The sequence below is a fragment of the Mesoplodon bidens genome (genome assembly GCF_964165515.1).
Source record: "Mesoplodon bidens genome assembly, chromosome: 13".
NCBI classification, from domain to species: Eukaryota; Metazoa; Chordata; class Mammalia; order Artiodactyla; family Ziphiidae; genus Mesoplodon; species Mesoplodon bidens.
Genome location: NC_138169.1, coordinates 88,838,123 through 88,854,458, shown reverse-complemented (window position 1 = coordinate 88,854,458; position 16,336 = coordinate 88,838,123). Strand labels below are relative to the sequence as shown.

Here is a 16,336-nt window from a genome sequence, read left to right as displayed (position 1 = left end):
GGGTGCAACTGTTTAATAAATTCATAAACTTTTCATGTAAATAATTCCTCTCCTTTATCTGTTTTGAAAGCATAAAATTTTGTAAACTAAATCTGCTCCAAAAAATAAGAATAAGAATCAAAAAGGGGCTTCCCTGGTGGCGCAGTGGTTGAGAGTCCGCCTGCCGATGCAGGGGACACGGGTTCGTGCCCCGGTTTGGGAAGATCCCACATGCCGCGGAGCGGCTGGGCCCGTGAGCCATGGCCGCTGAGCCTGTGCGTCCGGAGCCTGTGCTCCGCAACGGGAGAGGCCACAACAGGGAGAGGCCCGCGTACCGCAAAAAAAAAAAAAAAAAAAAAAAAAGAATCAAAAAGGACTGTTGAGTTACAGTCTGTCTGTAACCGTGTTTCGTTTGCTTGCTCAGAAATCTAGAAGATTCAAGGGAAGCAGAAGCGGCTCAGGTGCCCCAGGTGGCACCCATCTCCTCTGCTGCACCATCAGCATCTCATTACAGTCACCTATCTGGCCTTTCATTGTCAAAACAAATATTCCCAGCACTCCTTCCTCCTCCAGAAATGAAAAGTAACTCCACAAACCTTTACTACTAAGAGCCTTCAGCAGGACGGGCACTGGTCTTCCGAGACCTCATTTTAGCACAAATTCTAATCAACCAAGCAAAACAGCTCACTCACTCAGTCTACTGAACAAACCCACCCTCATTAACTAAGCTGATTTAAGACAGCTCACACAATATCTAGCACTGTTAACTAACAGGATGGAGCTGTTCAGAAGTGAAGTACCTAACAGATTTTGAGCATCCCCATCAGACCAAATTCCTTCCCTACCTCCCCTGCTTTTTTTTTTTTTTTTTCCGGTACGCGGGCCTCTCACTGTTGCGGCCTCTCCCGTTGCGGAGCACAGGCTCCGGACACGCAGGCTCAGCGGCCATGGCTCACGGGCCCAGCCGCTCCGCGGCATGTGGGATCTTCCCAGACCGGGACACGAACCCATGTCCCCTGCATCGGCAGGTGGACTCCCAACCACTGCGCCACCAGGGAAGCCCCCTCCCCTGCTTTTAATGCTCTCCACACGGCAGTGCCGCAAGCCTCGCAGGTACAGAGGCACAGCAGGAGGGGCACACCTGGAGGGCACACTGGGAGGGACACTGCCCCGTCTGCCCCATCCAGAGCTCTTCCAGAGATGTCACCACCATCCCACAATTTAAAAATATTAAACAGCAAATATTTGAACTAATATATTTTGCTGAAGCCTTCTAATTAGAAGGCTCTGCTCACTGGTGGAGGGGACTAATTAACCTTCACTAATATGTTTTGGGCTCGTTTTCCTATTGTCTCTTGAAAATACACCGGCACACCAATTTACATTGTAATTAATTTATCCCATAGATAAATTATCATTTATTACATTGTAGTAATTTATCCCATAGAAGTTTTGTGTTCTAACTTTGTTCAAATAAGAGAGCTCAAAAAATTTCATTCTTACTTCAAGGCCTCAAAAAAATATTTGATTCTGATGGTATTCAGCAGTTTAAAAAGAACCCGTACTGAGTGAATGAAGGAAGTCAGAGAAAGACAAATATCCTGTGACGTCGCTTCTATGTGGCATCTAAAAAAAGGGCACAAATGAACTTATTTACAAAACAGAAACAGATTCACAGATGTAGAAAACAAACTTATGGTTACCAGGGAGGAAAGTCGGGGGAGGGATCAATTGGGAGATTGGGACTGACACACATACACACTACTACACATAAAATAGATAACTAATAAGGACCTACTGTACTGCACAGGGAACTCTACTCAATACTCTGTAATGGCCTACATGGGAAAAGAATCTAAAAGAGTGGATATATGTATATGTATAACTGGTTCACTTCACTGTACAGCTGAAACTAACACTACACTGTAAATCAACTATACTCCAATAAAAACTTTAAAAAATAAACAAACAAAAAACAAGCCTTTCAGAAATGTTTGATATGGATAACTGTCCCTCAAAAAGAAATCTCATGCAGTTAAGAGCTTATTATAGTGGGAAAACTCAAACTCACATGATATATTTTAAAGTTTTGCAAAAGGTAATTATTAGCTGACAATGCTAATTACACAGGGGAAAAGAAAGCTATTTAATTTCATGTTAAATGTATTATATACATGTTTTAGTTCATGAGGTTTTAAAAAAGAAAGTTTGGTCCAGTTGCTACTCTAATTGTCGACAACTCAAATTAAAAAAAAAATTAGTATCCAGAATATATTTTCAGACGTATGAAAAGACAACTAAGTTGAAACCAGATGTGTTAAGATTTGTTTCTGAGGAATATACTTCTTTTTAAATTAGAATGCTTAGAAAAAGGTAACTGTGGAGGGGAAAAACCATGAACTACTCCTAAGAAAAGTAACGTGATCACTCAACACATGTGTCATCACTGTGCCGGAGGCTGAGACACCAACTGGTGCCACGACGACGTAAGGGTGCCCGTCCCGGACCTGCCTTTGGGAGGGACCAGACCAGTGTCCCTGGTCTGGGCACTGGAACCAGGGCACCAGACCAGTGTCGCTGTGGTCGCAGGTGGCAGCCGCGGGCCGGGGGCTCACGGCCCAAGGAGCCAGCAGGCAGGCGGGGAAGGGCTGGCCTTGAACTCAGCCTCCCATGCCCCCACTGGTGTCCTCACCAGCGGCAACCCCAAGGACAAGCACCCCGCACGGCCTGCCAGGTGCAGTGACATTGGTTTTCCCCTGACCTCTCAAGGAGGAACCACAGTGGGGGCCGAAGAGTCCTACCTGTCCCAGGCCTTCCCAGGGCACAGCAAGAAAACCGAGCAACCTTCCCTTCCAGCTGACCTCTGGCTTGGCATTTTCCCCAATTCTGCTTCTGAACCCCGGCCATGCACATGAACTGTTTCTCTTCACGGTGACCATGAAGGGACCCGCTCTGCATAATAACCTAGGACATCGACACTACACGTACCCACCATGGCCTGGTGGCTCGCAGCCCGCCTGGGAAGGTGATATTTACTGAGAGAATCTGAAAACAATAGGAAAATCTCATGATCCTCTTCTGTCTTCGTTCACAGCATAATCATCCATCCACTCTAGTTCATACAGAAGTTCTGAAAGCTTCTCATTTTCAATCTCACTAGATATTTCAGACCATATTCTCATCCATTCAGAAAGGCTTTCATCAAAAATGCTTTCTGGGGGCTTCCCTGGTGGCGCAGTGGTTGAGAGTCCGCCTGCCGATGCAGGGGACACGGGTTCGTGCCCCGGTCTGGGAAGATCCCACATGCCGCAGAGCGGCTAGGCCCGTGAGCCATGGCCGCTGAGCCTGTGCGTCCGGAGCCTGTGCTCCGCAAGGGGAGAGGCCACAACAGTGAGAGGCCCGCCTACCGCAAAAAAAAAAAAAAAAAAAAAAATGCTTTCTGGGAGTGATAAATACTTAGTTTTGTGAGCATATATAAATTAAGATGGAAATGTCATGATAAATAAGTCACCACAAGTTCCACTAATTTCTAACAGTTATTATGGCCTCAGGATAAGGAATCAAAGATTTCAAAAAACAAGGGCAAAATACTTATTTGCTTCTTAAGTAAGTTATACTTCTCTGTTAAGAATTTGATTATAGGGAATTTAGCTGTACTGCTCAGATATGATGAAATACAATCAATTAGTTCTTATTATATATACAGGTGATGAGTAAGCCCTTCTCATTCAGAAATTTATGTAAAACTAAGTCTTTTTAGTGATACAAAGTATTTACTTTAAATAACAAATATGCTGTGTTTCCTATTTAGAACACCTGCTTTATAATCAAATTCATATTTAAAAGGAATGAGGGACTGAATCCAAGTTTTCTGGTTGAGATATTTCCTACATATTCTGATAGAGCATCACGTCCCAGAGGTTATCATTAGGACTGCTTCTCCATTCAGCATCTTGCCTCTTTATTGCTTTCCTGAAATTATAAGTTTATTTATATTCACACTGCTGATGAAGAAACACAACTTTTAATTGTGAGCAGCTGTAACATCAAAGTATACGGCTGAACAAGTGCAGTGAGGCAGTGTGTGTGCCGTCACAACCCCGAGAGCCACACTGGGCCCTGTCTACGTGCCACTGAATGACTTTATTGGGGGCTTCTTTCTCTAGTTGATCTCTCCCCGGTGAGGCTTTGAAATGCTATGATTTGTTCATATTAATAACAGTTATCAAAAAAGCATTCCGAAGTCTACTATCTATGTAGATTGACTGTAAGACCATATTCCACAACATATGGCTCTTTTGTGAACCACATGATCCCATTTTTAAACAAGTTTTTAAATTCAAGAATATTTTATTACTCAAGAAGGTAACTATTAAAAAATTAAGGGGTGCGATGATGGTATGCAACCACAAGAAGACAGAATAATAAATCTTTCTACTGTAAAATTTTAATATAAATCAACACGACTTTTAAAATATTAATAAACTGCCCTTTTTAAAATAAAAGAGCGATTCTCCAAACAGCCTTGATATTTCAACTTGCAAAGTACACCATAGCTGATTCTATTTTGCTCTATTATCTGAAAATGCCTTTACAACCATTCAGATAACAAGAAGCGGCTCTAATTCACATAATGGCGCGTATCACCTGTCTGTCTGTCAATGAGACATCTGAAAGCTTCTTTTTTATTAGAAACACAAATCAATGTGCCCCAGGGATTACAATAACTGCTGGAAGCACTTTGTATTATCATTTCATCCTTGCTGTTCTTGCTCTGAGCGACTTATTATTATGAATGGCATGACAATGGCAACCTGTCGCAATGGATTTTTCTTAACCTCCTGTAAGAATTTTTCCCTCTTAAATGTAATCAAGTATCATCTTATTAAATATATCCGAAGCTAGGTTTTATAAAACAACCCACAACTCAAGTTGTAGTCCTTGTAAGTTAAACTTTCACCAAATATTACTGTAAAAGTAATGGCTGAGTAATAAAAACTTTTGATCTGTTCAAAGTTTTAAAATACAATTTTCAAACTTTGAGTAGACCCCAATCCCTGCTTTACATCTGCCTCCGTGAACACTGTGAGGGGCACATTCTAACCCTGAGAAGGAGCTTTAGGAATTTCTCAACACTTTAGAGCTTTCCTCCACCTAACAACATTTTAGGATTTATTCCTAATCTCCATGTCTGTATAAAACATGCTACATTTTAAAAGGCATTCTACTAAGGTCCTGTCGTAAGGGCAAAACTGTATATGCTGATTACATAAAATTGCAAGTTGGATTTCCAGAAGGAACTTCAAGGCCATTCTAAAAGGATGAATTCAAGTGGGACATCTGTCACAGTCACAGAATTCAGTTACAGTGTGATTAATTTTGCAGGATTCTCTGTATATCTCCGACTGCGGTGTCCACCGAGGGGACGGTAGCTTTCAGTCTCTAGTGTGTGTCAGAGCCCCCCAGAGGTTCGGATTCGGGAAGTCTGAGGGGAGGGACTCTAGGGGGTCGAATCAGTGCCCCGGATGTGAAGCTGATGTCGCCAACCCAGGGCCACTCAACTGGGCTGTGCAGGTCAGGAGCCACAGAGTAAGACAGGAGGCTGAGGCACAGCTACAGAAAGTGCCGGACTTTCTATTTTTTAAGAATGCACACTTGGGATAAAGTGGCATGACATCTGTAACCACAGAAAAAGATGAAACTAGTAGGGAACTTGTGTTTAACCTGGTTCAGGGTATATGAGTGATCATACTTTTCTCCTTACTTTTCTGTCTGAAGTTGTCATGCAGCTAGAGAAGAGCAAGATGGACAAAATGATGACAAATAGGAGAGGGGCCCAAAAAAGGCTTCAGACACTAGCTGAGTAGGTTAAGTTTTAAGATACATTTTATGAAACAACCAATACGAACTGGTCAACTTATCTAATATCCATCTGCTCAACCCAAGGACAACATTTTACAAGGTGCCCAGGCTGGTCCACAAGAAGCCCCAGCCTCAACGGGGAAGTGACACTCACGTTCCTAGGGCAGCAGAGGCGGCCGTAGTAATGCCAGAGGGAGACGGCTCTTTGGAACAGCCGCCACCCAAGATGCGAACTTGTGCGCAGGACAGGGGAAGGGGGCCCTGCGAGTGGGCGTGAGTACTAACAACGCTATGAAGTCCAGTGGCATAACGTGCAGGGCCCCTGTGTCTCAGCACTCTGCCCGGGGGCATCTGTGGGTAGTTCCTCTGACCCTCCCACCCCACAAGCTGAAACTTTAGACCAGCCATTTCTTCACTTCTGCCTGGGGACTCCTGAACATTAGCCTGAGAAAGCCACATACTCATTACTGGCTCCATGATAAAGTTAAGATTCAGTTGGGTCCCTAACACTGCCCAGTAATTTATGAGCCTAAATTGTGAGGCTATAATCTTTCTCAATGCTTTTAGGAACTGTCTCAAATTCTTACCATGTTCTGCATCAATTTCACTACATCAATTATTGTTATTATCATTAACTTTTTTCCCCTTAAATTAGCACTGCTTTAACTATAGCGTTTTTCATTCTAGGAACTTACAGCAATTTACAAATTTGCATGATGCTCCTGTATACACTATAATGAAATATGGAGTAAGAGCGGGGGGCGGGGGGAAGGAGGGAGATACTGGCTGATTAACAGATGACTGTAAATCTTTTCTTTCTTCTTATTTTTATTTATTTTTTTGAAATATAGTTGGTTGATTTACAATGTCGTGTTAGTTTTAGGTGTACAGCAGTGATTCAGTTATACACACACATCTATTCTTTTTCAGGTTCTTTTCCCTTATAGGTTATTAAAAAATATTGAGTATAGCCCCCTGTGAGCTACAGTAGGTCCTTGTTGGTTCTCTGTTTTATGCACAGTAGTGTATGTATGTCAATCCCAAACTCCTACTTTATCCCTCCCCTCCCCTCGTTCCCCTTGGTAACCGTAAGTTTTCTATGTCTGTGAGTGTACATATTTTCTGCAAAATCAAAGAAGCCACGTCATATTTTCTATGGTAGCTGTTTTTCCATATAACAGTACATAATTTTCCTTTTACGTAATTTTGTATTTATATATTTAAGTTACTATTAGATGCCTATGAAACTTGTTCTTCCAAAGAATATTTTTCCTCTTTATAAACTAAGACCCTCTCTTCTTTCACTGGAAGCATCAATAGTTTTGTGGTATTGATGTCCTCACCAGAGACGAAATCAATAAAATCCTTTCCCCAGGGTAGCATCAGTCAGTTCTTACCACCACGGCTTCTCTGGTGCTTCGGGCCCTGCCTAGAGGCGTGTCCGGCCTCCCCGCTCAGCCTTGGCCCCAGACTCCTCCTTCAGAGTCTTCCACCTACCCGTGCATCTGCCCTCCACCCGAGCTTCTCACTTCACCGCGACTTCTACGTGCGTAGCCCGCGGACCCTTCGGTCCTTGACCCGGGGCCTCCGCCCTGCGGCCCGCTGCGCACTGCCGGCCACTCGCAAGTGCTGTCCTCTCTGCCTTCCGTCCTGGCCACCCTTCCCTGCTTCAGCCTCGCTGCTGGCACCTTTAGGGCTCTAAGAGGCTCCCCCTTGTTTTGTAACTCTCTGTGAAAGGCTGGAAACTCTCGCCCATAAGCCAGTGGTCAGCAGCGCTTGTCATTAAACATCCCCAATTCTCCCTCCTCCACGGTTGGGGTAGGACCGTACCTCCCTAATTCCTCCAACTTTGGTGAAGCCATTCAAGTGCTCTGGCCAAGGAAACACGCCCACACTGCTGACCGGCTGAGCGGGGAGGCGTGTGTAACCTGCCACGCCAGTTTCTTCTTATCCCCACGGTCGCCAAGGCGTGTTTCCAGGAGGGGCCCCCGAGGGACAGTGCCGAGCAGAGCGCCTGCCCACATCTCAGACGTGTACACGAGGAGAGAAGGAACGTCTGGTGTGTGCGCCACTGTGCTTCCAGGGCTGTTTCACCTGACACTCTAACCCCACAGGCATTGCATGCACAGGGCAGCGCTCAGAGTGGAGGGTAAGGCACAGTGTGGCTTCCCCAAAGAAATCCAATGAAACTTAGGCAAGTGATTCAAAGCATTTTAAATGTTTGCTTTTTGTTTCCACTAGCCTTCTGTGAAATCCAGAAGTTGCTGGTTTAGTAAGCTACAGAAGAACACTGAGATGTAGTCTGCAGATAATAACGTCTTACAAACAGTGAGCATGATTTCTGTCTTCCCTCTCTTTTCAGGATTCAAACATCACACATTCTTTTCTTTCAGCATATATCAATACTTGCCCTGGATAAATTACATCTGCTGCTTTTTGCCCACTGTAGCATGCTTGCAACATTTTCCTGAATTTTATTCTTATAAATCCGGCATTTAACACTTTGAAAGATTTAATGACATATGCGCATTGAGAGATTTTCTCTCTCTCCTAAGATGATGCCTTGATCTACAAGAGCGTTTTCAGGCTGGAGCTCTACCCCGCGCAGTGCCCTGAGGGAGCGGCAGCCCCGCACCGATGAGGCTACGCCCTGAGCTGCAGTCGCCCTGCTCCAAAGCCAGCCGGCTCCGGCTCCTCCGGGGCTGCCATGCAGACTCACGGCATAACGGACATAAAGCGCTCAGGTCAGTGCCTGCCTGTGGGAGAGCTTCCCTAGGGCTTTCAACCAGAAGGGGTGCAGCAAACGCTGGTCAAGCCCCAGAAAGGTGCGGCCCCAAAAGGAGCACGTCTGCTTCCCACGTGAGGCTGCCAAGCGGCAGAGCAAGGACCCGAGCCCAACCCTGCAAGACGCCAAAGGAGCTCCTCCTGCTGCAAGAGAGATTCTGCTAACACTGAGGAAGCTGGGAAGGCTGCCTGAATCAGGAAGGAGGAAGGGAGGCTGAGAGGACGAGGAGGACGAGGAGGTGGAGGAGGGCAGAGGCGGGAGGGCAGAGCGGGGGACCTGAAAGGCGGGCGGCTCGGGAGCCAGCCCCGGGCTTGGGAGCTACTCAGGGAGCGTGTCTTGACTGACAAGGAGGGTGGGGCTGAAAAACCACGGCACTCATTCATATTTCACATTGCACTTTGTAGAAAGGTAATAGTGACGGGTGGCATTTACCGAGTAATAAGGCGCAGAATTAAGCCGCTTGCCCACAGTCAAAGAGCTGGTCAGTGCAACACCCAGACTCTAACCCAGGCTGGTCCACCCCCAGGGCCAGAGTTCTTCACTGCGGTCAGAAACCTGGGAAAGGTCACCTAAATAACTCTGGATCAACACCCAAGGGAACAAGCACCTGCGCCAAAACCGAAGGTGCCCCGAGGAAAGAAGTGGCTGTGTGTAGACAGATGGTGAGAAAGTGACAGGAAGCGAGCGGCACTGAAGGGTAAGGGAGAACAAGAAAAGAAGCTGGATTACAAAGTTTTCAGGTTTTAAACTTAATATTTAAAATTAAATTTACCCTCAAATACCATCATAAATGTAAAAGTAAAATGATTAAGGAAAGACCCCAGAAATCATATACGTGTTACTAGACATCCAAGTTTTGCTTACTAAAAACACCATACTCGCCAGAAAACACACATAACTATGTATGCGATTCTAACTCCTGTCATTAGTTTAGTAATTTATTTTTAAATAATTTAACTATATTGTAGAGTCACTGACTTGGGTATATTTGATTTACTCAAATTAAAGCCAAGTTTTATATAAATATATATATATAAATCGACAGAGAATTTTCCCCCCATTATCAAAATCAGAATTTATACTAAAATAATAGTAGCACAACATTTTTCTTTGACTTCTGTAAACATGTCACCCACAGACATCTGGAGCCCTAACAAATACAGGCATATAAAATGTCACCAGATGCAACCCTGGGAGGCAGCTGGGGATGCTCTCCATACGGGAAGCACAGTCAGCTGCACTGCAAGCAGGTCCAGGCATTCACAGCATCAGGGATGCTTCCCTAGTTTTTGAAGGGTTAACTATTTTTTAAAATAGTATTTAGCTGAAAAAATGAAACACATCTTGTCCTAAAAGGTATCTTTCAAAGAATTATTTCATTTCTATTGCTTTGTTATCAAATTTCCTGCAGAAGACAACCTTTCCTATGAATTACTCACAAAGCAAGATGTGACTCCATGAGAGGATTTTTTTGCTCTACTTAGATACACACAAATTATATTTCAAAGAAAAGTGAGTAAAATGCACAGTTAGAAAGAGCTTCTCACTCAGTAGATATTAACACATATTACGGCTTGATACAAAATGTGTTATTCAAATCATAACTACTGAGAATTCAAACTAACTTTTTGTTATGATTTAACTTACACACACGATGACTGCATAAATAACAATTTTAGGACTATAACAGGAATATAATTAATTTAGGAATATAATCAAGCAGTCTAAAAACTAAAATCTGGTTTTCAATATGCTTCTTCTGAAATGGAAATAACAAATAAAACTGGTTTAACAATAAAACACTATCAAATTACATACCATAAAAACATTAATATAGCTTCCTTTATTTTAAAAAAGAACCATCAACATAAAAATAGAGTGCAAATTATAAAATAAATAGATTGAGGAGAAATTAAAAGACCCACAATTAACTGTTAAATTATGGGCAAATTATATATACAACAATGAAAATTTAAGAGACATACAAAACTCTGATTAGCCAAGAAAAAATAGTTTTGAAAATTCTTCTACACGAGCATGCTGTTATACAAACACAGAGAATTCATATCCTGAATCACCAACATTTTGAAACTCTGTTTCACAAACAAGCTACTCAGAACTACACGTGTTCTCTCACTGAAAGGAGGAGGTGAGTTCAGTCAAGCAGTCGGTCCTCAAGCTAGCCTACCTTATTTTTTGGATGGGATGTGTTCATTACACTTCGAGTCTCTTTTCCAGTATAAATGACAACACCTATTATAGTACCTGCAAAACACAAAAGTGGTCCTTACAGAGAAACTTGAAGGATATGCACAGAAGTAACACTTGCTAATTAATTGTTTTGATGGAAAATATTATGACACCATTTGATTTTATATAGATTTATCCAACAGCATATTTAATTTCAGTAGTTCAAGAAAATCCAATCTCAACTTTAAAAATAAACTTTGAAAAACTCACATGATTTCTTAAGTGATACTAATTTACCTACACAAAACATTAGAAAATGTACTAATATTCTTTTCACTGGCAACAGAAAGCGTGACACTGTTCATTCATTAATGCCTATTAAAATGGTAACTCTAACACTGAAGCTACATTAAGGGAGCTTACATTCTAACTGATCAATTCATGTGATCCCAAACAAGATGGTACCGGGTGGGGGGGGGCGCAGTTTCTCTGAACAAGAGTCTGAGAGCATGCTTTCACTGTAAAGATGCAGGACAACCAGGTACAAGAGCCTTTGCTCACATTTCAGGACACAGACAATGAAAACGGTAAGAGAAGTATTATAAAGACAATATTTGATTCTGAATTTATATGTTATGTCTCTTTTATTCCTGTCTCCTGAAAGTTTGGTTTTCTAATTGTACATGTTAAGAAGAAAGGATCATTTTGTGGTCTATCAAACTTAAGATAAAAGAACAGTAAAATACCCCTAGAACGACCTATACATTACAAAGGCTCAGATCAGAGGCATTCATCTCTGGAATGTCAAATTAAAAACCATGGATGTCCGCCTCTAGAACTGCTGCTGTGCATAATTTATATTTCTAATTTTCACAAAATTTGAAGGTGAGAAACACAATTAAGGTGAGAAAGATGATATATCCATAATACTCACTGAAATCAACAACCACTGCAGAATTAACCCTAATAATTATACAAAAACTCTTTGATGTCACATTAATGTAATGTGTGGAATTTAGTGAGTCTTAAGGCAGGACCCGTGGAGTAAATGTGACCGAGGTGATCTCGGGTCTACGTAACAATGACAGCTGTGCACCACACATCTCAGCACACCACCAAAAGCCTCCTCCACGGAACGCCCAGGGAGACAGAAGATGTCAGGGTACGTACTGCTCGGCAGTGACACCTACAGAGGTTACATGTTTGCTCTTTTTTAGAATAAGCATTTCTTTTTTTCCCCTTTTTAATTGTGTGCCCTGGGAAGCTGTGAGGCTTGCATTTACTGTGCTTTTCAAAGCAGAGTGGCCCCATGTGACTATGGACCCCCACTCCACCAGCGGAGGACACAGAGAGCGACTGGTGACATCTGTACTGAGCTGGGCTCCAAACGGCGCATCAGGAGCATCAAGGAGCAAGACCACAGAAGTGAGGAACCGAGTTTGCTCGCCCACTTCCCAGCCCACAAAAACTGCCCCATGAGATCGAAGCTTGAGAAGCAGCAACATGAACCTGTTTTGAATCATAAGCTGCAGGCTGGTGTGCGTTCCTGCTCCCCCACTGCTCCTGCCTCTCAGCCTCCATGCTGCTTTTGTGTCCCTGCACCAGAGCTCTCTGGGTCCGGCCCCTCGAGTGACGCCCGAGTGGGACAGGTTCCCCTGCTGGCCGATCCCAGATACTAAGTTTTCTCTAAAGCAGAAGCCATGCAAACTATGTGTGGTACAGGTTTTACTTTTAAATTTCTAATCAGTCACAAGGCCTAGTTTTGCAAAATACCACATCGATAAATTATCAAGAGAAACAAATAACAAAAATAATTCGACAAAACATATGTCCCAATCTTCTTAACATTAAATTCCTTCATCAAATTCTTATAAATTTTCCAAAAGTTTACTCTCATTTTCTGTATTCTTCACCATCCGTATCAGCCCTGGACCCCTGACTCTGCGCACAGAACCTGCAGTCCTGCTCTGGGGCTCGGCCTGGACCCCCATCTGGGCACATACGTCCAGCAGACTCTAGAGGACTCATCCTTCCTTCCAGGCTCTCGGCAACTTAAGATCGGAATGCTCCCATATCCACCTATTACTGAAACATGGCAAGTTTCCTGGTTCTCTGAACCAACAAGGAGAAGAAGCATGGCACCCTGGGAAGTTGTGTTTGTCCCTCTCTGGTGCCCTCAGTCCTTGTGTCTGTCTGTCTGTCTGTGTCAACTTGAGTCCTTACTCCCATGCGTTTGGTTTCTACAGCCAGAGAGGAAGGCCTGAGCTCACTTCACCAGGAGGCAACCTGAATTCAATCGACACATAACTTTTTTTTTTTAAATCTGTATTGGGGCAGAGTTGGTTTACGATGTTGTGTTAGTTTCAGGGGTACAGCAAAGTGAACCAGTTATACATCTACATATACCCGCTCTTTTTTAGAGTCTTTTCCCATATAAGTCAGTACAGAGTACTGAGTAGAGTTCTCTGTGCTATACAGTAGGTCTTTATTAGTTATCTATTTTAAATATAGTAGTGACACATAACTTTTAAAGAATAAAATTTCTAAAAATTCTGGTCTTTCCTTCTCAACTTGTAATCAAGTGTAAAGAAGATAAGAGCCCTTGTATTACTCCTGGAAATCCAAAGTATTTCAAACATATCTCAGTATACAGAAGTCTGGTTATATATAGAGTCTAGTACATTAATAGGCTTTTAAGTAGAGTTAAGCATGTGTTAAAAGGTTTGAAATACATGAAAAAAGCTTGCATTTTAAAAATGACTGAACAAAATTTAAAATTAAAGGCACTTTATTTGAACTTGTGGAACGATTGTTTTAAACAACCTAAGTACTCTCTCAGAAGATACAATACTCTGGCCACTGAATTCTATCTCTGGAAGAATAAGAAAGGGTTACCTATGTGACAAACGTGTTATAATGCCTACATTTGTGTCTGTGTTGCCGAAGTTCACAACTAGGAGCTACCACTTGCCAAGGTCATCCTGAGAATGAAAGTCAGGAGATGAACACTGTGCACAGTGAATTATCTAAGATACCTCAAGCCTCCAGCTTCGGTTGCTTCTGGCTCTTTGAGGAGAGAGGCCAAAAATCAATAGTACTGGGGATCAGTAACAACATTCTAACATAAGGAAACAAAAGATGAAATAAATTTAAAAAGAAAAAGAGAATCTTCAAATATCTTTATGAGTGAACTCAATCTTGATCCTTTATTAAAAAGAATAAATATCAACATGATGAAAAAAATAGGATACAATAGCTAGATACAACTAGATACAGAAAATGTAAAATCTGTGACCAGGTATGTAAATGTGGTATGTTGTAAGTATTTTCCTATAAACTATTACATGCTAAGTGCTGAAGGGCAAAGGCCATGGAGGACGGCACCCCTGGAATCAAATCCTGGGTACGTGGCCCTGCTAACGATGGTGGGCCTTCTGAGCCACAGCCCTTACCTGGACCTCAAGAAGGACTGGCCTGCCCCCTCTGATGTCTCTCACGCTGTGCTACACTTACTTCCGCTCTCATTTTATGGTGAGAAATTTTAAAAATTCATCATGACAAAAAACCAACATCTACTACCTGAAGAGAATCTCCACCTACTAAAATTATGTTTGCTATCATGCTCTTTTAATGATGTAAAACACTAGTGCAAAACTTTGTCTCTGAAGAAGAACCACAGTTCTGCAGCCTGTGGAAGGAAAACCACATTCACAGAAAGATAGACAAAATGAAAAGGCAGAGGATGTGAAGGAACAAGATAAAAGTCCAGAAAAACAACTAACTGAAGGAACAAGGTAAAACTCCAGAAAAACAACTAAATGAAGTGGAGATAGGCAACCTTCCAGAAAAAGAATTCAGAATAATGATAGTGAAGATGATCCAGGACCTCAGAAAAAGAATGGAGGCAAAGATCAAGAAGATACAAAAAATGTTTAACAAAGACCTAGAAGAATTAAAGAACAAAGACCTAGAAGAATTAAAGAACAAAAAAACAGAGATGAACAATACAATAACTGAAATGAAAAATACACTAGAAGGAATCAATAGCAGAAAAACTGAGGCAGAAGAACAGATAAGTGACCTGGAAGACAGAATGGTGGAATTCACTGCCACAGAACAGAATAAAGAAACAAGAATGAAAAGAAATGAAGACAGCCTAAGAGACCTCTGGGACAACATTAAATGCAACAACATTCACATTTTAGGAGTCCCAGAAGAAGAAGAAGAGAGAGAAATAACCCTAGAAAATATTTGAAGAGATTACAGTCGAAAATTTCCCTAACATGGGAAAGGAACTAGCCACCCAAGTCCAGGAGGCACAGAGAGTCCCAGGCAGGATAAACCCAAGGAGAAACATGCTGAGACACATAATAATCAAACTGAAAAAATTAAAGACAAAGAAAAATTATTGAAAGCAACAAGGGAAAAATGACAAATAACATACAAGGGAACTCCCATAAGGTTAACAACTGATTTCTAGCAGAAGCTCTACAAGCCAGAAGGGAGTGGCACAATATATTTAAAGTTATGAAAGGGAAGAACCTACAACCAAGATTACTCTATCCCCCAAGGATCTCATTCAGATTCGACGGAGAAATCAAAAGCTTTACAGACAAGCAAAAGCTAAGTGAATTCAGCACCACCAAACCAGCTCTACAACAAATGCTAAAGGAACTTCTCTAAGCGGGAAACACAAGAGAAGAAAAGGACCTACAAAAACAAACCCATAACAATTAAGAAAATGGTAATAGGAACATACATATCAATAATTACCTTAAATGTGAATGGATTAAATGCTCCAACCAAAAGACACAGGCTCACTGAATGGATACAAAAACAAGACCCATCTATATGCTGTCTGTAAGAGACCCACTCCAGACCTAGTGACACATACAGACTGAAAGTGAGGGGATGGAAAAAGATATTCCATGCAAATGGAAATCAAAAGAAAGCTGGAGTAGCAATACTTATATCAGATCAAGAAGACTTTAAAATAAAGAATGTTACAAGAGACAAGGAAGGACACTACATAATGATCAAGGCATCAATCCAAGAAGAAGATATAACAATCATAAATATATATGTACCCAACATAGGAGCACCTCAATACATAAGGCAACTGCTAACAGCTATAAAAGAGGAAATCGACAGTAACACAATAATAGTGGGGAACTTTAACAGCTCAGTAACACCAATGGACAAATCATCCAGCCAGAAAATGAATAAGGAAACACAAGCTTTAAATGACACAGTAGGCCAGATAGATTTGATTGATATTTAAAGGACATTCCATCCAAAAACAGCAGATTACATTTTTTTCTCAAGTGCACACGGAACACCCTCTAGGATAGATCACATCTTGGGTCACAAATCAAGCCTCGGTAAATTTAAGAAAACTGAAATCATATCAAGCATCTTTTCCTACCACAACGCTATGAGATTAGAAATAAATTACAGGGAAAGAAACGTAAAAAACACAAACACATGGAGGCTAAACAAAACATTACTAAATAATGAAAA

The 16,336-nt window shown here is 41.9% G+C and overlaps 1 protein-coding gene across 4 annotated transcripts in view; it reads right to left on the bottom strand.

The window, feature by feature from the left end:
• ATP9B (ATPase phospholipid transporting 9B (putative)) overlaps positions 1–16,336 on the bottom strand; it is a 206,060-nt gene that overhangs the window by 93,287 nt on the left and 96,437 nt on the right. For all 4 annotated transcript variants that reach the window (XM_081253348.1, XM_081253346.1, XM_081253347.1 and 1 more), the window contains one exon: positions 10,815–10,891. In XM_081253348.1, the coding sequence (XP_081109474.1) occupies positions 10,815–10,891 (77 nt within the window). The remainder of the gene's footprint in view (positions 1–10,814; positions 10,892–16,336) is intronic.